The sequence below is a fragment of the Protopterus annectens genome, chromosome 5.part1, assembly GCF_019279795.1.
Source record: "Protopterus annectens isolate FY-2018-M chromosome 5.part1, PAN1.0, whole genome shotgun sequence".
Taxonomy (NCBI): Eukaryota; Metazoa; Chordata; order Ceratodontiformes; family Protopteridae; genus Protopterus; species Protopterus annectens.
In genome coordinates, this window is record NC_056736.1 from 752,703,597 (window position 1) to 752,724,762 (window position 21,166).

The 21,166-nt window shown below is 41.7% G+C and overlaps 1 protein-coding gene across 1 annotated transcript in view; it reads left to right on the forward strand.

Moving 5' to 3' along the window:
• PPME1 (protein phosphatase methylesterase 1) overlaps nucleotides 1–21,166 on the forward strand; it is a 973,601-nt gene that overhangs the window by 879,297 nt on the left and 73,138 nt on the right. Inside the window, exon 13 of the mRNA XM_044073394.1 lies at nucleotides 6,395–6,462. Coding sequence (XP_043929329.1) covers nucleotides 6,395–6,462 — 68 coding nt within the window. The remainder of the gene's footprint in view (nucleotides 1–6,394; nucleotides 6,463–21,166) is intronic.

Sequence of the window (21,166 nt, forward strand, 5' to 3'; positions counted from 1 at the left end):
TATTTAAATGAGTATTTTTGCAGAAGTACCGTACTGCTGTGGGGGCATCTTTTGCCCAAATTATGCATGTTGTTTCGATGGTTATGTTTGATGAGGAAAAATATAACCTGTGAATAAAATGTGTTTATCACTAATCAGCTAGTACAGGTGCTATATTGATATTTGAGGAGGCACAGATAATTTGTATGGATTTTTACATTTTTGCATGCATCATGTAACATTTGAAGACTGGGCAGAGCAAACTGAGGTCATGTTTGTGGATGTTTAGCTGCAAAAGCAGGATGGTGCTTGGTTTGTCAGACCTTCATATTCTACTGTTTCATACAGACATTTCACATGCACCTCATGTTACACCTGTACCAGGAAAGCTGCAAAACGTGAGCAGAATGCTGTCAAACTGTGTGCTGATTTTAAAACATTTTGTTTGTCATAGGGGCTAAAGTAATGCTTCCAGTATTATTTAAAGTGTACTAAAAGATGTACTGGTAAGTTGAAATGAATGAGCAGTGAACCAAATAAGGCCATGTATGGTAACTTTAAAAAAAATGCATTTTGATATTTTAATATTGATCCATAATGCAGCAGAAAGATGGGACACACTGCTTTTTGTGTTAAAGGTTCCAATGCTGACAAAGAAAGGTAAGAAAATTTAAAGCTGCTTATAGGTCATCGAATCTCCAAACGATGTCAGCATCCTATGAGGGTCTTACACAAACAAATGACTGGTGCCAAAGTCATGGCCTCAAACTCAATGCAAAAAAGTGTCATCATCCCTTTCAGTAAGAGTGATGTTCCTGCTAACTACCACATCAATAACACCCTAAGTATGCACTCAGTGGTGATGGACCTGGGCGCACAGGTTGACAGCAACCTTCCCTTTGATCACCATGTCTCCACAGTGGTAAGAAGGGCATTCTATAGTGCTCATCTCATAAATAAGGGCATTGCCTTCAGGGAAAAAAGTTCTAACCTCCCTGTAGTCTTCCCTCATCAGGCCAATAATTGAGTACAATGTCACTTTTGGTATGCAACTTTCCAAGCACCTGCAGCAATTGGAGAGACCACACAGTTTCCTCACAAGGAAATGTCAAGGTCTTCAGCATCTGTCCTATGAGGATCGTCTGAAATCACTGTCACTTTATTCTGTTTCATACAGACTACTCAGAGGCAATCTCTACCTTGCATATAAGGCAATCTTTGACCCTGCTTTATTGGAAATGCTGCATATCTGCAAGTCCAATGGTGCATGGGTTCTAATGGCCTTAACCTGGTATGTGACAATAATAGAACCTGCTGGAGGGACAGATTTGTCTACCAAAGGTTACCACACCTTTATAACAGACTCCCGCTTCATGTCAAACCAGAACACCTCACTGGCCCTCTTCAAGTGCAGTCTGGACGATTAGATGGGTAACTGAATTCACCCAAGGGGATCCACCTATTTCCCTCTTGGAGAGGGGTGATAGGTGCAGATTGTGGAAATAATGTTAAAACTTGACTAGGCTTATAAGGGCCCTAGGGTCATTAGCCTAGTTAACCCCCTATGATCCTGTTTGCACTCATCTAGACAGAATAATCTATCTGTACCGCTCAGTGAACTGTTTGATTTTTAACTTTTCTGAGATTTGTGTGAATCTATTTATTTGCATATGTAACTGTTTATGTATTGGCAGTGATTGTATAGCTGCTTGTTAGTAAAATAATCAAGCTTATCTCAGATATTGTGAGCAGTATTATCACAGATACAGTGGTGTTCTTACTCATGTTCCTTGCCTGAAAATATTCCTTCTAACAAAAAGAGGAGAACTTGGCAGAAGAGTGCCAGTAGACGTAGTCTAGGTAGACTTCAGCAAGGACTTTGATTCGGTCTCACACAAGAAGTCCATGGGAAAACTCAAAGGTTTGGGGGCAGGACCAAGACTGGAGAACCTGACTAGCTACATGGATGAATGGTACGATACAAATGGTCATGTGGTAAGAGGGGCAGCTTCAGACCATCACTGTTCAGTGTGTTTGTCTCCATCGTATCTGAAGGACTAGGTACAAAGGATAGTGGTAAGAGGGGCAGCTTCAGTCCATCATTGTTCAGTGTGTTTGTCTCCATCGTATCTGAGGACATAGGTACAGAGGATCTTCGTAAGAGGGGCAGCTTCAGTCCATCACTCTTCAGGGTGTTCGTCTCCGTCGTGTCTGAGGGATCAGGGTCAGAATCAGCCTATTTACTGATGACTGAAAGAGATGTGCACCAGTTGAAGATGGGAGGTGGTCTAGCAATGGATATAGAAAGGTGAACAAGTGGGCAGCAAGGAGGCATTTAATGTTCATTACATGCAAATATAAATTGCTGTACCTGGGTGATGACAAACTGTTGTAACTTATGAGCTGGGAAGAGTAGAACTGATGGGAACAGAGTAGGAAAAGGACTTGCGGATGTTTATCAGTCCTGAACTTATACCATTAGAAGCAGAGTGAGAGGGTATTGGAAGCAACAAACAGAATGCTAGATGTACCCTCAGGGCTAATGCATCAACTTTGTAGGGCTTTGCTCATATCACAATATGAGTAACTGTACTCAGTTCTGAAGACCATTCTAGAAGGAATCCAGAGGAAAGTTACCGGAAAGCTCTATGGAATGGGAAGAAAGAATATGACCAGAGGCTAGAAAAGCAAGAGGTCTTCTCACATGAGCAGAAGAGACTGGGGGGGGGGGGGGGGCTTGATACTTGTGTACAGGGTCATATAAGGGAAATGTGAAGCAGGAGCACGTGGTCATTCTGAACACACAGAACAGAGTGGAAATAGGGACACAAGGTCATTCTGAACACGCAGGACAAGGGGGAAATAGGGACTCAAGGTCATTCTGAACACGCAGGACAAGGGGGAAATAGGGACTCAAGGTCATTCTGAATATGCAGGACAGAGGGGAAATAGGAACTCAAGGTCATTCTGAACACGCAGGACAGAGAGGAAATAGGGACACAAGGTCATTCTGAACATGCAGGACAGAGGAGAAATAGGGACTCAAGGTAATTCTGAACACGCAGGACAAGGGGGAAATAGGGACTAAAGGTCATTCTGAACACGCAGGACAGGGGAAATAGGGACACAAGGTCATTCTGAACACGCAGGACAAGGGGGAAATAGGGACTCAAGGTCATTCTGAACATGCAGGACAAGGGGGAAATGGGGACTCCAGGTCATTCTGAACACGCAGGACAAGGGGGAAATAGGGACTCAAGGTCATTCTGAACACGCAGGACAAGGGGGAAATAGGGACTCAAGGTCATTCTGAACACGCAGGACAAGGGGGAAATAGGGACCCAAGGTCATCCTGAACACGCAGGACAAGGGGGAAATAGGGACTCAAGGTCATTCTGAACACAGGACAGAGGGGAAATAGGGACTCAAGGTCATTATGAACACGCAGGACAAGGGGGAAATAGGGACTCAAGGTCATTCTGAACACACAGGACAAGGGGGAAATACATGCACAAGGTCATTCTGAACACAGGACAGAGTGGAACTAGGGACTCAAGGTCATTATGAACACACAGGACAGAGGGGAAATAGGGACACGAGGTCATTTTGAACATGCGGGACAAGGGGGAAATAAGGACTGAAGGTCATTCTTAACAGGCAGGACAGAGGGGAAATAGGGACTCAAGGTCATTCTGAACACGCAGGATAGAGGGGAAATAGGGACTCAAGGTCATTATGAACACGCAGTACAAGGGGGAATAGGGACTCGATCATTCTGAACACATGACGGGGAAATAGGGACTCAAGGTCATTCTGAACACATGACGGGGAAATAGGGACTCAAGGTAATTCTGAACACGTAGGACAGAGGGGAAATAGGGACTCAAGGTCATTCTGAACACGCAGGACAGAGGGGAAATACATGCACAAGGTCATTCTGAACACAGGACAAGGGGGAAATAGGGACTCAAGGTCATTCTGAACACGTAGGACAGAGGGGAAATAGGGACTCAAGGTCATTCTAAACACACAGGACAAGGGGGAAATAGGGACACAAGGTCATTCTGAACACACAGGACAGAGGGGAAATAGGGACTCAAGGTCATTCTGAACACAGGACAGAGGGGAAATAGGGACTCAAGGTCATTCTGAATACAGGACAAGGGGGTAAATAGGGACTCAAGGTCATTCTGAACACACAGGACGGGGAAATAGGGACTCAATGTCATTCTGAACATGTAGGACAGAGGGGAAATAGGGACTCAAGGTCATTCTGAATACGCAGGACAAGGGTGAAATAGGAACACAAGGTCATTCTGAACACGCAGGACAGAGGGGAAATAGGAGCTCAAGTTCATTCTGAGCACACAGGATGGAGGAAAGGGACTCAAGGTCATTCTGAACACAGGACCTGGGGGAAATAGGGACACAAGGTCATTCTGAACACGCAGGACATAGGGGAAATAAGGGCACAATGTCATTCTGAACACGCTGGACAGAGGGGAAGTAGGGACTCAAGGTCATTCTGAACACACAAGACAGATGGGGAAATAGGGGGACAGGGTCATTCTGAACACACAGGACAGAGGGGGAAATAGGTGCACAAGGTCATTCTGAACGCGCAGGACAGAGGGGGAAATAGGGACTCAAGGTCATTCTAAATACACAGGACAGAGGGGAAACAGGGACTCAAGGTCATTCTGCACACACAGGACAGAGGGGAAATAGGTGCACAAGGTCATTCTGAACACACAGGACAAGGGGGAAATGGGTGCACAAGGTCATTCTGAACACACAGGACAAGGGGGAAATGGGTGCACAAGGTCATTCTGAACACACAGGACAAGGGGGAAATGGGTGCACAAGGTCATTCTGAACACACAGGACGGGGAAATAGGGACTCAAGGTCATTCTGCACATGCAGGACAGAGGGGAAATGGGGACTCAAGGTCATTCTGCACACGCAGGACAGAGGGGAAATAGGGACTCAAGGTCATTCTGAACACAGGACAAGGGGGAAATGGGTGCACAAGGTCATCCTTAACGCACAGTACAGAGGGAAATAGGAGCATGAGGTCATCCTGAACACACAAGACAGAGGGAAGATAGAGGCACGGGGATGGGGACTAACTACGTCTTGGATCTCTGTAAGTGCTTTTTCTCAGAGAGAGAGTTGTAAAGGCATGGAATAGACTGCCCAAGAGTAGAAACCCACAGAACCATTCTAGGGAGTTGTGAGACGGCTTGAAAATGTCTAAGTGGGAGATGTGAAAGGAAGTGTATAAAATGTTAAGTACACTTAAGATAGATTAGAAAACCTGTATTTTTTTCAAGGAACATTTTATTATGAACAGCATTTTCATGTTTACATGCGTGCAATCCCCATGTATGGTGCACTTGTTTTTTTGGTGCTGATTGCTGATGGGCTAGATAAGCTTATTGCTGCCTTCTTCCATTACGCAACAGAATTGATTGTAATGATTCCTGTTACATGGGAATCCAAATCATAGTTTATATTTTATCAGTCATTTTGAGCAAGTGTATGTTTAGATTCCTCCCTTTGTCAGTTAAGGAAAGCGCATGGAATTTACTTGCTACAGAGGTGTGGTTTAGAACGGGTATGCAGCTCCAGTATGAGGCTTGTTTATGCTATCGTTAATAAGTGCATTGTAACACAAGAAAGGACTCTTGTGATGCATATGTTTTGTACTACTGCCCCAGCATAGATACTAACAGGGAGAGGTGGTACAGAAAATGCCTCATCCCGGTTGTGGTTGCAGAAATCCAATTAGTGGCTTGCATTAAGAGAGCTTTAAGGTATGTTTGGTTAGTTTCTGTGTGTGTGTGTGTGTGTGTGTGTGTGTGTGTGTGTGTGTGCGCGTGCTCACCACATGCATATATATATCTGCATAGGGTCTACTTCAGAATATCAAAAGACCACTTACTGGAATCCCAAATCATCGAGACGACAGTACTGTCAAACAATCGAAAATATTCGCCGGGAAAGGAACAACTTGGCAACCATGAGGAAGTTTGCCCTTTTCCCTACTGTAGTGCGATCTCAGAGTTGGTATATTTAGTTAAGGAGATGGGGGGTGCAGCCCCCCATTTTGGTGGGTTTTACTTGCTTCATTGTGTGTATTTTGTCCTAGTGGCCAAGTGGTGCCTTTCCTGGTGCAGAAATGTCTCATCTCGATGATTTGGGATTTGAGTAAGTGGTCTTTTGATATTTTGAAGTAGACCTATATATATATATATATATATATATATATATATATATATATAAAATATTGACATATATACATACATCCATAGGTATATGTATAGTAACAGCATAAAGTGTGTGTGTGTGTGTGTTTTGCTAGGTATATAGTTTTATTTACCTGATTTTTAATGCAGCATGTTTTCCTTTCAGGTAGCTGATGCTGTTGCAAATTTCATGGTGCGTCACAGGTTTACAGAATCAAAGGGTGGAGTGCCATGGTGAGCATGCATGTTTCATTAGAACGTTGCTTTTTTAGAACATTAAATCAAGGGTTGCATCCAGCACTTTTCATAACATAACTTGATAACCCATCATCTTTCTTCAAGGATGTCATTTGGTCTTAATGTACATATGTTGTCTCAATATTTTTTCAAGTTCTCAAAGATCTGCCCCTGCATTAGAGTCTGCTGACATTCTGGTGCTGCTCTCCCTGTGTTAGCTGACATATGTACCCTGTGTAGAACTGCGTAAAAGTGTTGTTATCCTGTGCCATGGTCAGTTAAAAGTGTTACCCTGCGCCATGGTCAGTTAAAAGTGTTGTTATCCTGCACCATGGTCAGTTGTTGCTGTTTCAGTGCTTGTTTTATTCATGGGTGGTTTGTCATTTTAGTCTGAAGTTCATATTAATGTATTGTTTAAAGTTTACTGTTACGCAACTGTGCTTGTAATAGGGTACCCCCCTGTCGCTTGTCCGGTCAGGATAAAACAGTTGTGGGTTCGGTTCAAGCACCTTTATTATTTACAGACACATTATAATTGAGGCTTAGTAAGATAAACTGACTGCTGCAGTCATACATGTTAACACTCTGGCTGTTCTCTCAAAATGGCACTGCTACCTGAACGTGCTCACTTTTTATATGCACCTGCCTACACTTGGAAATGCTTCTTAAAGTTACAACACATGCTCTGTTCTAAATTTTCCCTGTTTGAGAAATAGGTCATACACAAAAATGACAGCATTCATTGACGTGCAGTTATGCAGAGCTAATTCTTTGACATGCAGTCATACAGAACTGTACACAAACAGTCACGTCCAGGTTGCTGTGTATTTTACACTAGGTCTGGAAATACAACCTGATCATGTAACATAAAAATAAGAGTAGTATCTAGTAACAGGGACCGTCTTTGAGGAATGTTCGACTCTAGGGACATTATCAGGAACAGGAATAGAGAGTAGTATCTAGTAACAGGGTCTTTGAGGAATGTTCGGGACATTATCAGAAGAACAGGAATATGCGGACAGATTATTCTCCAGAGTAGTATCTAGTAACAGGGACGGTCTTTGAGGAATGTTCGACTCTAGGGACATTATCAGGAACAGGAATAGGTACGGAGACGTATTCTCCAGAGTAGTATCTAGTAACAGGGACGGTCTTTGAGGAATGTTCGACTCTAGGGACATTATCAGGAACAGGAATAGGTACGGAGACGTATTCTCCAATATAAACATTGTCTGGGCTGCTATGAAATCTAGAATCTGTATCACAGTTAGGATGTTTCAATATTAATTCATACACCAGAAGAAGATGCCTGCGGTTTCTCCTGTACTCTGTACCCTCAGATTCCACTAAGTAGGATCTCGGCTTGGCACATGTACCTCTCACTTGACCAGTTCGATCTAAGCCTTTTACCGTTTGTATCCTGTCTCTCCTCCTTTCAACGGATGAAGAAATATGCTCATTTTATCAAAGCTGGACTACTGAAAAGAGCACTTCTTAAAAAGTTTAGCGTTGATTGTTCTGTTTTTAGCATTAGGCACCAACAAACTAGAACTGATGGGCAAGGTTGTTCTGGCTTGCCTAGATAGAAGTCTCTGAGCAAACGAGCCATGTAAGTTGTCACGGGGTATATTTCTGAGATTAAGTAAATTCAAGAAGATATCGGTATTGTCACACTTTGACCTCTCTAGCAATTGCTTTGCACTCTGACCTGCACGTTCAGCCAGGCCATTTGACTGTGGGTTTTCTGGACTGCTAGTAATATGGATAAGTCCCACTCTTTTGCAAATTTCTGAAATAACTGACTGGTAAACTGGGTACCATTGCCAGAAATAACTCTGTGTGGACCACTATGGACTGAGAAATGACGTTTCATCTTAGTAATAACAGTACTGGACGTTAGGTTAGGTAATAACAGCACTGGACGTTAGGTTAGGTAATAACAGCACTGGACGTTAGGTAATAACAGCACTGGACGTTAGGTTAGGTAATAACAGCACTGGACGTTAGGTTAGGTAATAACAGCACTGGACGTTAGGTTAGGTAATAACAGCACTGGACGTTAGGTTAGGTAATAGTACTGGACGTTAGGTTAGGTAATAACAGCACTGGACGTTAGGTTAGGTAATATCAGTACTGGATGTTAGGTTAGGTAATAACAGTACTGGACGTTAGGTAATAACAGCACTGGACGTTAGGTTAGGTAATAACAGTACTGGACGTCAGGTTAGGTAATATCAGTACTGGATGTTAGGTAATAACAGCACTGGAAGTTAGGTTAGGTAATAACATCACTGGACGTTAGGTTAGGTAATAACAGCACTGGACGTTAGGTTAGGTAATATCAGTACTGGATGTTAGGTTAGGTAATAACAGTACTGGACGTTAGGTTAGGTAATAACAGTACTGGACGTTAGGTTAGGTAATAACAGTACTGGACGTTAGGTTAGGTAATAGTACTGGACGTTAGGTTAGGTAATAACAGCACTGGACGTTAGGTTAGGTAATAGTACTGGACGTTAGGTTAGGTAATAACAGCACTGGACGTTAGGTTAGGTAATAACAGCACTGGATGTTAGGTTAGGTAATAACAGCACTGGACGTTAGGTAATAACAGCACTGGACATCAGGTTAGGTAATAACAGCACTGGACGTCAGGTTAGGTAATAACAGCACTGGACGTTAGGTTAGGTAATAGCACTGGACGTTAGGTAATAACAGCACTGGACGTTAGGTTAGGTAATAGCACTGGACGTCAGGTTAGGTAATAGTACTGGACATTAGGTTAGGTAATAACAGTACTGGACGTCAGGTTAGGTAATAACAGCACTGGACGTTAGGTTAGGTATTAATAGCACTGGACGTTAGGTTAGGTAATAACAGTACTGGACGTTAGGTTAGGTAATAGCACTGGACGTTAGGTTAGGTAATAACAGTACTGGACGTCAGGTTAGGTAATAGCACTGGATGTTAGGTTAGGTAATAACAGTACTGGACATTAGGTTAGGTAATAGCACTGGACGTTAGGTTAGGTAATAACAGTACTGGACGTCAGGTTAGGTAATAACAGTACTGGACGTCAGGTTAGGTAATAACAGCACTGGACGTTAGGTTAGGTAATAACAGTACTGGACGTCAGGTTAGGTAATAACAGCACTGGATGTCAGGTTAGGTAATAACAGCACTGGACGTCAGGTTAGGTAATAACAGCACTGGATGTTAGGTTAGGTAATAACAGCACTGGACGTTAGGTTAGGTAATAACAGCACTGGACGTCAGGTTAGGTAATAGTACTGGACGTTAGGTTAGGTAATAACAGTACTGGACGTTAGGTTAGGTAATAACAGCACTGGATGTTAGGTTAGGTAATAACAGCACTGGACGTTAGGTTAGGTAGCAGATCGATCTCAAACCAGCTCGAATAAGAGTCTACCAACACTAAGTAATGCTGATTGTTCCACTCAAATAGGTCCGTGGCTACTGTTGACCAAGGTAGTTCAGGAATCTGGCTTAGCTGAAGTGGCTCTTTTTGCAAATGTGGTTTAGTACTGTTTTGTACTGAACGAGATGAAAACACTTTATCAATGTTATGACAGAGATGGCCATAATACTAGTCCTATCACCCTTCTTTTGGTAGCTTCGGAACCTGGGTGGCCACAATGCAATATCTGAATGTATTCCTGTTGTAAGGAAGTAGGAACAATAACTTTAGGACCTTTGAAAATGATACCATCTTCCATCAGCATCTCATCTCTGTAAGGAAAATAAGGTTGTGCTCTTGGCGGTACACAAGATTGCTTTAATGGCCATCCAACATTGATGAAGTGGTTGAGCTTCTGCAAAACTGGTTCAGTCTTTGTATGATCTCTTGACTCAAGTCCCATGGTAGAAAAATTATGCACTTCCGTGACATCAAAGTCAAAATTCTCTGCATGAAGCTGTTCTGTAGTATTTCTGGGTGATCTGGATAAGGTATCAGCCAGATAAAGACGTTTACCTTTTGTATAGACCATTTTGAGGTTGTATTTTTGTAATCTGAGCATAATTCTTTGTAGTCTTGCTGGAGATGTATGCATAGGCCTCTTTAAAATAGTGATTAAAGGTTGATGACCAGTTTTGATTTCGATAGCTCGACCATAGATATAATCATGGATCTTCGAACATGCGAACACAATTTCCAGAAGTTCCTTCTCAATTTGAGCATACTGCATTTCAGTTTGGGTAAGAGTTATAGATGCATAGGCAACTAGTCTACCTTCTTGAAGAATAACTGCACCAAGACCGAACGTTTACGTATTACAGGAAAGAACAACTGGTTTGTGGAGGTCATGTTACCTCAGTGTAGATGGATTGGCAATTTGCTGTTTGAGGTTATCAAATGTTCTCTGGTGCTGTTTCAACCATGACCAGGCAACATTTTTGCTTGTTAACTCTCTTAAAAGAGCTGATAATTCACTAAAGTCGGGGATAAATTTGCCCAAATAGTTAACCATACCAAGGAAATGCTGTAGGGCTTGGACATTGTCTGGAGATGGCATCTCAAGAATAGCTGCTTGTTTGGAAGGGTGTGGTTATAATCCTGTACTGGTAAATAAGTGACCTACATAAGTAACTTCTGGTAGCCTGAATTTACATTTCAGAGGCTTGAGCTTTAAGTTCACCTTACACGCCCTGTCCAGAACTTTTCTCTCATGCTCTGATTCTCCATTACCTCCAACCAGTAAATCATCCGCTATTATAATGGGTCTGTATTAGATAATCGAACTTTCAAAAGTTCGACTGTCATATGGTCGACACCATATGATCGAACTTTTAAAAGTTTGAAAATCTAATAATAAAAAATAAACTACACAAATAACCTACCTGAATGTTTTAAGCAGGGGGGCAAGCCCCCCTGCACCGCCCACATGTGGGGCTGTGCCCCCACACCCCCTGCTCTTTAAATATACCAACTCCAAGATTGCACTACAGTGCAGAAAAGGGAAATCTTCCCATTCCGCGGTGTACGGAGATCTCCGTTAAAATGTTCAAACTTTCAAAAATTCAATCATATGGTGTCGACCATATAGCAGTCAAACTTTTGAAAGTTTGATCATCCAATATAGACCCTATTATAACACATGGATAATCCAAAAAAAATTGCACAATTACTTTGAAAGACTTCACTGGCAGAATTTATTCCAAAAGGCATTATGAAAAATCTGTTTCTATAAAATGGATTACTGAATGTAGTCAGTAGTGAAGATTTGCGATCAAGCATCACTTGCCAAAATGAACTCTGCATACAAGACCGAAAAAACAGTGGCACTTGGCATGAGGGCGACAACCTCAACTGTATGCATGGATAAAGTCTCTTCGGTCAATGCATATTCTGATTTCATCTGAGTTTTTCTTTTGAGCAACTACCATGGAAGATACCCACTCACTTCATTGTGTGACTGGACAAATTGCACCTTACTGCACCATTTTGTCTAACTGGACTTTGACTTTGTCCTGCATGGCTATCAGAACTTTTCTCGCTGGTCTGACCACTAGACTGACTTCTGGGTCTACTTTCATAGTGTACACAACTGAAGTTTGCCTATCTTGTCGAAAACATCAGCATACTCTTGAGAAAATAGCATCAGTGAAGCTGGAACTAGGACATGTGGTTACATGATAGACTTCTTTGGTGAAAGAAAGCAGTTTCATTCTTAAACTGTCTCTGAGACCTAATAATGATTGCACAGGTCTTCTAAGTACATAGAATTGAAAGCTGTAACTGTTCTCAGCCGAATAACATGAAAGCAAAATTAGCCAAATTAATTTGTTCACCAGCTCTCATTCTAGCAAATGTTTCTGCTCGCATAACATTACACTTTGAACCAGTGTCTACTTTAAGCTCCATGGATTTACCGTTGATCAGGACAGTACAAAACACTTCGTTCTTTGCCAGCAAATCTGTTGCATTAACCTTTTCATCAACCACTGATTCACCATCTACATAAAAAGTAGGATTGCAGCTCTGTCACATAATCAACTTGCTTTTTTGAGTGATCTTTCTTAATAACTGAAGAAGTTTGCTTGATTTGCAAAACGTTTGAAAGTGGTTCCATTTTTTTTACACCTGTGGCATTGCTGACCAAATGCTAAACACTTTTCTCTTGTAGACTCATGACTGGCAACACAATTGCGACAGTTAACAATAAGACTTGACTTGGGTCTTAGTGACTCACCCTTATACTGCACTGAACATGTCCATTTTGCTGATCTAGTCTTAGAACTTGCTGGATAGTTACAGGTCTTCCCTGGAAAACCTGCAGGGGCTGCAGCTCCCATGTGCTTAGGTCTGCTTCTGCTAGCCATGTGCTGCATGTTGTCTGCGCTTGCTCTAGAGACTGCTGAAACGATGTTCTTATCACTTGCAAACGTACTCTTGTGCCGTTCTGTAAACTTGTGCATTTTAAAAATCTCTATAGCTTTGCTCAACGTTAAATCGCTTCATGAAGCAAAATCTTTCTCACTGCAGCATTAACGCCACACACAAGCCTGTCCTTTCACATCACCAAATCTGCACATTTTAGCTTTGTTTCTCAAGTCAGTGATATGAGCCGCAAATGTTTCTCTCAGTATTTGATCTCTTGTATAAAATAGGTGCCTCTCTAATGTAACATTTGTCGGGGGTTACACATTTCTCTAAATTTATGTTTCACGCTCTCAGGGTCCTCTCTTGATTCAGCCAGTACAACGATATGGTGGTTTCCCCTTCTCCTGCATATACTGCTAGTGCATACACAAATGAACCCCCTCTTTCAGTGGCTTCTCTCCCCGCTAAGTTAAGCAAAATGAATGCCCTCGTATGTTCATCTTTGTCAGAAACAGCTGCTTGTATGAAAATGTCATATTCCAGATTAGATACTCTCCAATTCTCTGCAACATTATGATCATAAACAAGTGGACTGGGTCTTAAAAATGCCTCTGCCATATCAACACACAGTAGTGAAGGTGCTTGAAATTATGTACAAACATATACATACATATATGCAAGAAAATGTATGCCCAAACTTGTAATTATGCCGAATAGCACATCAGACTCTTTTTGAAACAACTGCACTTTGCTAAATAAGTCTCCATAGCACAAGAACACTTTAAAATAACTGTACTTTATGAAACTACCGCTTCTCAGTGTAAGAAATACTTCGAAATTAATTGTACTTTGCAAATGAACTGTATGGCACACCAGAAGCTCAGAGTAAGAAACACTTCGAAGTGAATGCACTTTGCAGTGAACTGTATACGCACAAGAAACTTTTCAAAATGGCTGTACTTTGCGAAATAACTCTGTACAGTGTAAGAAACACTTTGAAATGGCGGCACTCTGCGAATAAATGTACTCAGCCCAAAAAACTTATTGAAATGGCTGTACTTTGACTGCACTTTGCACACAGTAAACTCTCAAATAATTGCACCGTAATAAAGCACACACTTTGCAAACACTTTGCACACTCTGAGATGCTTCAAACAAGTCTAGTTATGCTTTGAAGGGCTTGGGTCAATGCGAAATAGTAGCTTATGCTAAACACAGTTGTTTACTAAAAACACGCAGTCACCTTGCTTTTCTAAGCTTATTTTGCCCTTTTATTGTCCTCGTTATGCCCGTTTATTGTACTCGTTATGCCTGTTTATTGTCCTCGTTATGCCCATTTAACCTCTTATCATGTTCATTATACTTTTCTTGTGCTCGTTTTACTTTAAATATGCTCGTTATGCAAACTGGAGGTAATTCTGAACCTCATATAAGTATCTCTGATAATTTTATCAAATATTGTGGTTTCGAACACTTTGTTTATTTAGTGACGCGTTTTGTGTTTTTTGTTTGATTGATAATACGTTTTGTGCTACTCGTTTAATTAATAATGTATTTTGTGCTCTACGAATGCTTCGCATAATTTTATTTGCAAAACAAATCATCTGTGCAAGTTTTGGTTACCTGAGGTTCGTTTCTGGCCTTTTTTTTAATCGTTTGAGCACTGTATCACCCAGCCTGCTCAATATATCTTCACCGTCATCTCTGCACCTCATGGCTTGAAGAAGTTGCACTCTCAGTCCCACTTCTGACACCATGTCACTGGGTTTAGTTCAAGCAGCTTTATTATATACAAACACCTTATGACTGAGGCTTAGTAACATAAACTTATAAACAGACTGACTACTGCACTCATACATGTCAAACTCTGGCTGTTCTCCCAAAATAGCACTGCTGCCTGCATGTGCTCAGTAGTTATATGCACGTGCGTACACTTGGAAATGCTTCTTAAAGTTACAACACACGCTCTGTTTTTACCCCCCCCCCCCAAAAGACTTTAATACAGTTTGTTATTCAACTTCAAAGAAGCTTTGTCATTTTGGAAACACAAGTGCTAATCTAAATGAAATTTCGAGTGTCATCTCTTTTACAGGAGAAAACAAACACAAAAAGACATTGAGTATTAAAGAATAAACAATAACTATAGTACAAAAGTAAATATCTCAGTAGCTGACTCGCATGCTTGTACACTATTTATATACACTGGATAACACAGACTACTAGATGATTAACACATGAAAAGAAAAGTACACCATACACAGAGGTGAGACTGGGTGATACTGCACATAAGGAAGTGATTGGAATTGCACTTGAATGAGAATATATTAATTTTAGTTTGCGGTAAATAGAATTACTGTATAAAAAAATAAAAATAATGAGAGAGTTACAATCTGTTATAGTTCTAATACATCCAGATTTATGTCTGCATTAAGGAGTCTTATTGCAGTTGGATAAAAACTGTTCATGAATCTGGAGGTCCTGCAGCGGATACTCCGTAACCTTCTACCAGAAGCAAGTTTAGTGAACCAACCATACGCTGGATGAGAAGTGTCACTCAGTATTTTGTGGGACCTCTTTTTACATCTCAGTTCAAAGAGCTCCTGTAAGGTAGGAAGTCTCGTGCCCACGATCTTTTCTGCTGTTATTATTATTCTTTGCAGCTTCTTCCTTTCGGCCGTTGTGCTGTTACCGAACTGTACAGGTCAGTTGCTGGTGATTATGCTCTTGATGGCTCCTCTGTAGAAGGTATTTAGAGCATTCATAGAGAGCTTTGCTTTTCTCAGACTTCTTAGGAAGTGTAGACCCTGGTGGGCTTTTTTTAATTAGCTGGCTTTGTTTGTACACCAAGAAAAATCCTCTGATATATGTACTCCCAGGAAATTTGTAGTTTGGACTCTCTCTACTTTTCACTGTTGATCTTGAGGGGCAGGTGCATGGCAGAGGTCTTTCTGGTGTCAATAATTTATTTTGTTTTATTGACGTTCAGGTCAAAATTGTTGTTGTTGCACCATTCAATCGGGAAGTTGGCCTCATTCCTGTACCCACTCTCGTCATCACCACTTTTGAGTCGCACCACTGTGGTGTCATCTGCATTGACCTCATTCCTGTACCCACTCTCATCATCACCACTTTTGAGTCGCACCACTGTGATGTCATCTGCATTGACCTCATTTCTATACCCACTCTCGTCATCACCACTTATGAGTCGCACCACTGTGATGTCATCTGCATTGACCTCATTCCTGTACCCACTCTCGTCATCACCACTTATGAGTCCCACCACTGTGATGTCATCTGCATTGACCTCATTCCTGTACCCACTCTCATCATCACCACTTATGAGTCCCACCACTGTGATGTCATCTGAGAATTTGATAATGTGGTTGTTGCTAGCTTTCACAGAGCAGTCATGAGTAAGGATTGTGAACAGAGAGGACTCAGCACACAACCCTTTTGATTGTAGTACTCCCCGAAGTGTTGTTACCAGCACAGGTCCTTTGTGGTCTTCCAGTCAAGAAATAGAGGATCCAGTTGCACAGCCCTTTATTTATGCCAAGGTTGATTAGCTTTTCTATAAGTTGGAATATTATACAGTCCTGTTTTGGTAGCCCTCTGTAGAGTCTGACTTTTGGTACATCTCCAGCTCCGTGTATATTTTTGTAATGTTCTCCTTGTTCGGGGTGTGGGCTTAGCTCTTTGTACATCTCCAGCTCCTTGTATATTTTTGTAATGTTCTCCTTGTTTGGGGGGGGTGTGCTTGGCTCTTTGTACATCTCCAGCTCTGGGTATGTTTTTATGTTCTCCTTGTTCGGGGGGTGTGCTTTGGCTATTTGTACATCTCCAGCTTTGTGAATATTTTTATAATGTTCTTCTTGTTCGGGATGTGTGCTTGGCTTTTTGTATATCTCCAGCTCCGTGTATATTTTTGTAATGTTCTCCCTGTTTGGGGTGTGTCCTTGGCTCTTTGTATATCTCCAGCTCCGTGTATATTTTTGTAATTTTCTCCTTTTTCGGGGGGTGTGCTTGGCGCTTTGTACATCTCCAGCTCCATGTATATTTTTGTAATGTTCTCCTTGTTAGCTCTTTGTACATCTCCAGCTCCATGTATATTTTTGTTATGTTCTCCTTGTTTGGGGTGTGTGCTTGGCTATTTGTACATCTCCAGCTCCGTGTATATTTTTGTAATGTTCTCCTTGTTCGGGGGGGGGGGGGCTTAGCTCTTTGTACATCTCCAGCTCCTTGTATATTTTTGTAATGTTCTCCTTGTTTGGGGGTGTGCTTGGCTCTTTGTATATCTCCAGCTCTGTGTATATTTTTATGTTCTCCCTGTTCGGGGGGTCACTTTGCCTATTTGTATATCTCCAGCTCCATGAATATTTTTATAATGTTCTTCTTGTTCGGGATGTGTGCTTGGCTTTTTTCATCTCCAGCTCCGTGTATATTTTGTAATTTTCTCCTTTTTTGGGGAGTGTGCTTGGCGCTTTGTACATCTCCAGCTCCATGTATATTTTTGTGATGTTCTCCTTGTTCAGGGGGGGGGGGGCTTGGCTCTTTGTATATTTCCAGCTCCGTGCATATTTTTGTCATGTTCTCCTTGTTCGGGGTGTGGGCTTGGCTATTTGTACATCTCCAGCTCCGTGTATATTTTTGTAATGTTCTCCCTGTTCGGGTGTGGGCTTAGCTCTTTGTACATCTCCAGCTCCGTGTATATTTTTGTAATTTTCTCCTTGTTTGGGGGGGTGTGCTTGGCTCTTTGTATATCTCCATCTCCGTGTATATTTTTGTTTATATTCTCCTTGTTCGGGGTGTGTGCTTTGGCTATTTGTATATCTTCAGCTCCGTGTATATTTTTTTAATGTTCTTCTTGTTCGGGGTGTGTGCTTGGCTCTTTGTGTGTCTCCAGCGCCATGTATATTTTTGTAATGTTCTCCCTGTTCAGGGTGTGTACTTGGCTCTTTGTATATCTCCAGCTCCGTGTATATTTTTTTAATTTTCTCCTTTTTCGGGGGGGGTGGGGGTGTGCTTGGCGCTTTGTACATCTCCAGCTCCGTGTATATTTTTGTAATTTTCTCCTTGTTCGGGAGGGGGTGGGGGTGTGCTTGGCTATTTGTACATCTCCAGGTCTGTGTATATTGTTGTAATGTTCTCCTTGTTCGGAGGTGTGCTTGGCTCTTTGTATATCTCCAGCTCCGTGTATATTTTTGTAATTTTCTCCTTGTTTGGGGGTGGGTGTGCTTGGCTATTTGTACATCTCCATCTCCGTGTATATTTTTGTTTATATTCTCCTTGTTCGGGGGGTGGGCTTGGCTCTCTGTATATATCCAGCTCAGTGTATATTTTTGTCATGTTCTCCTTGTTCGGGTGTGGGCTCGGTATGACGTTGCAAAAAGAACTTGGGCATCGTACACACCCCTCTCTTTTTTTTTTTTTTTTGTTTTTTTTGGGGTTTTTTTGTTTTTTTTAACATCGACAGTGTGTGGGAAGTAACTGTTTTCACTTTAACAACAGGAGATGTAGGTTAAGCATTAAACTGTAGACACTTCACATAATGGTTTAATCAGCAGAGCTCTTAATCTTCATCCAGTGTCCCACAGACGGTGCATAAAATCTGAAACTTTACTTCCAGACTGCAAGCCGAGGTCCAAGCTAGCACCCTGTCGAGTACTTTGGAGAGGAGTATGACCAAGACAGGGTCCAAATCAGCCCGCTATCTAGTACTTGGAGAGAGAGGAGTATGACCAAGCTGGAGACCAAATCAGCACCTTGTCTGGTACATAGGAGAGAAGTATGACCAAGCCAGGGTCCAAATCAGCACCCTGTCTAGTGCAGGGGAGAGGAGTTTGACCAAGCCAGGGTCCAAATCAGCCCACTGTCTAGTACTTGGAGATAGGAGTATGACCAAGCCGGAGTCCAAATCATCACCTTGTCTAGTACAGGGAAGAGGAGTATGACCAAGCCAGGGTCCAAGTCAGTGCCCTGTCCAGTACTGGAGAGAGGGGTATGACCAAGCCAGGGTTCAAGTCAGCACCCTGTCTAGTACTGGGCAGAGGGGTATGACTTGAAGTGGTGTAGTTATGCCCATTCTTCAGTCCTTCCTCTGGCAGAAGAATGAGGCATGTGAATCTCGAGCCCTGCATTAAATCTTTAAAAGTAGAAACTGTGAGGATTGCTCACCTCTAGGACCAACAATGAAGATCCTTTGCCAGATTCCAGATCCAAGCAACATGAGAACGTAAGGTGATAGAAGTTGAACGCTAGATGCAGCATTTTATCATCTCTCCAAGTGGCCTGGCATACCTCAAAAGTCCTTTCTGGAGTAATTGAGGAGATCATGGTTGCATTCCTCTGCTGACAAGTCTGAAGAGTTGTACCCTTGGCAACTATGTTGGGGGGGGGGGGGGGAGTCCTGTACCACATCTTATAGGTTCACTGTACCTTGTATCTTTACCTTAACCATTATGCCAATCCTTGACCCTTATGTGTTTTTTTTTTTGGAACTTTGTATTTATTTGAGAAGACCTGAGCTGATAGTTATACTATTAAGGGAAATTGTAATGGATCATAGCAGAGCTTCCACTGTTCTATTCGATAGGTGCCATGGTATCTTTTATATCCACCTGAGTTACCACTAACTCAAGCAGGTGGGTTCTGTGTTTAACATTCATCCAAAGGACAACATACGCAAGAGTGCAACACCCCATTATGCTGCACTACAATTTCAACAATCAATCTATCTGGTGTGAGACTAGAACCCACAGCCTTCTGCATCTAAAGTGAGTGTGCTACCCATTGCACCACTGAACCAGATTACTCTGCCCTGTTTGTATCTTGAATATAATAGTTCTGCCAAGCTGACACGGAGCAGCCATCCAAGGTCCTAAATCCTAACTTTGTGATTGTATTCGATGCAGAAAAGACCCTCCCCTCTCCTCCAGTCATTCAAGACTTGTAAGCAGGGTAGAGGGGGACTCCTGCAGATGTCTCTTGATTGCCTGAAGGAAGTGACCCAAATGTTAAACATATGTCAGCTAATTGATATCTAATGTGATCTGCCCTTCAGGGTACTGTAACACACCATACCTCTCAACCTCTTAGCGCAAAAAATCTGGACAAAGCCTAACAGAATTGGGGGGGGGGACAAAGGCCCAAAAATAGGGATAGATTTTTTTTTTAAATATGCTCATATAAACATATAAAGGTGCTAGAATAATATAATTTGTTTTAGTATGCATTTTTCTGAAGGACGTGAAGTTTAAACCCATTGATTTACCAGAAAATAACACATTTTATGAGGAACAGACTAAATCAGGCAAAAATCTGGACATTCTGCAAAAATCTGTACAGTTGAGAGTTATGTAGCAAACCCCTTGTGGAACAGAAGCTGATGCCACTGGGTGACCTAGCATTACCTGTGACTAGCATGGTCCAGGTACTGGGGTCCAGTCATCCAACCAATATTTATTGCATATGATGCCTTTTGCATTGGGTGAACTTAGGCTTGTCCACTCTAGATACATGGTAAGGGGATTTCCTTCCCCCTCATTGCCCTGGGAAAGTGACCTAGAAGTATGAGGGATCCTTGTTTTTATTTAAAGAGGGGTAATGAGGCATTGCTTTCTTACAGATCCCGTCCACAGTACATCACCCTTTGAGGAGCTGCTTAAACTGATAAGTATGCTGGTGACTGGTCTGTCTTGTGCCCTCACGCCACTTCCAACAATATTTTTACAGTATATGAATGAAAAGGATGACTGCAGATTGTTCGTGCCGTCCTTGAAGGTTATTGTTACAGAACATGAATGTTTTTGTTGTTCAAGTTTATTACAGTTAATATTATCTTGTTATTTATACTTACTGTAGTAAACAGTTGCACTTGCATTTTCTTCAACAATATCGGTCTTCTTGGCTTTCCAAGATAACTGCACACTGATCCAACAGCTTAACTTCAGCTTTTCCATTGTGAAAAATGAGTTGATCCTGACAAAAAGTATGGCAGAAGAGCAAAGGTTGGAGACAGCAGGGTGTTTCAGTTAATAAGCTGTAATCTTGGGTTGTTGAAGTGGGGATGGGGTGCAAATGTACACAGATCCTAATATTTATTGGTATTTGATTATCGGGAAAGTCCAACTGGGTAGAAACACATTTTCAGCTGTGGCCTGGGGAGAAAAGCTCCAAATTATTAGAAAATATTTTAAGAACAATAATTTTACTTTTTAAAAATAAAAAAGACATCGGCAGTTTAATTATGACAAATTAGTGATAACAGTAAAGCATTCTTTAATAATACAAGTTATATGACAATCATTTAATATTTATAGAAATTTTAGATGGTTTGTAGAGAAATTAAAGGTAATTTAG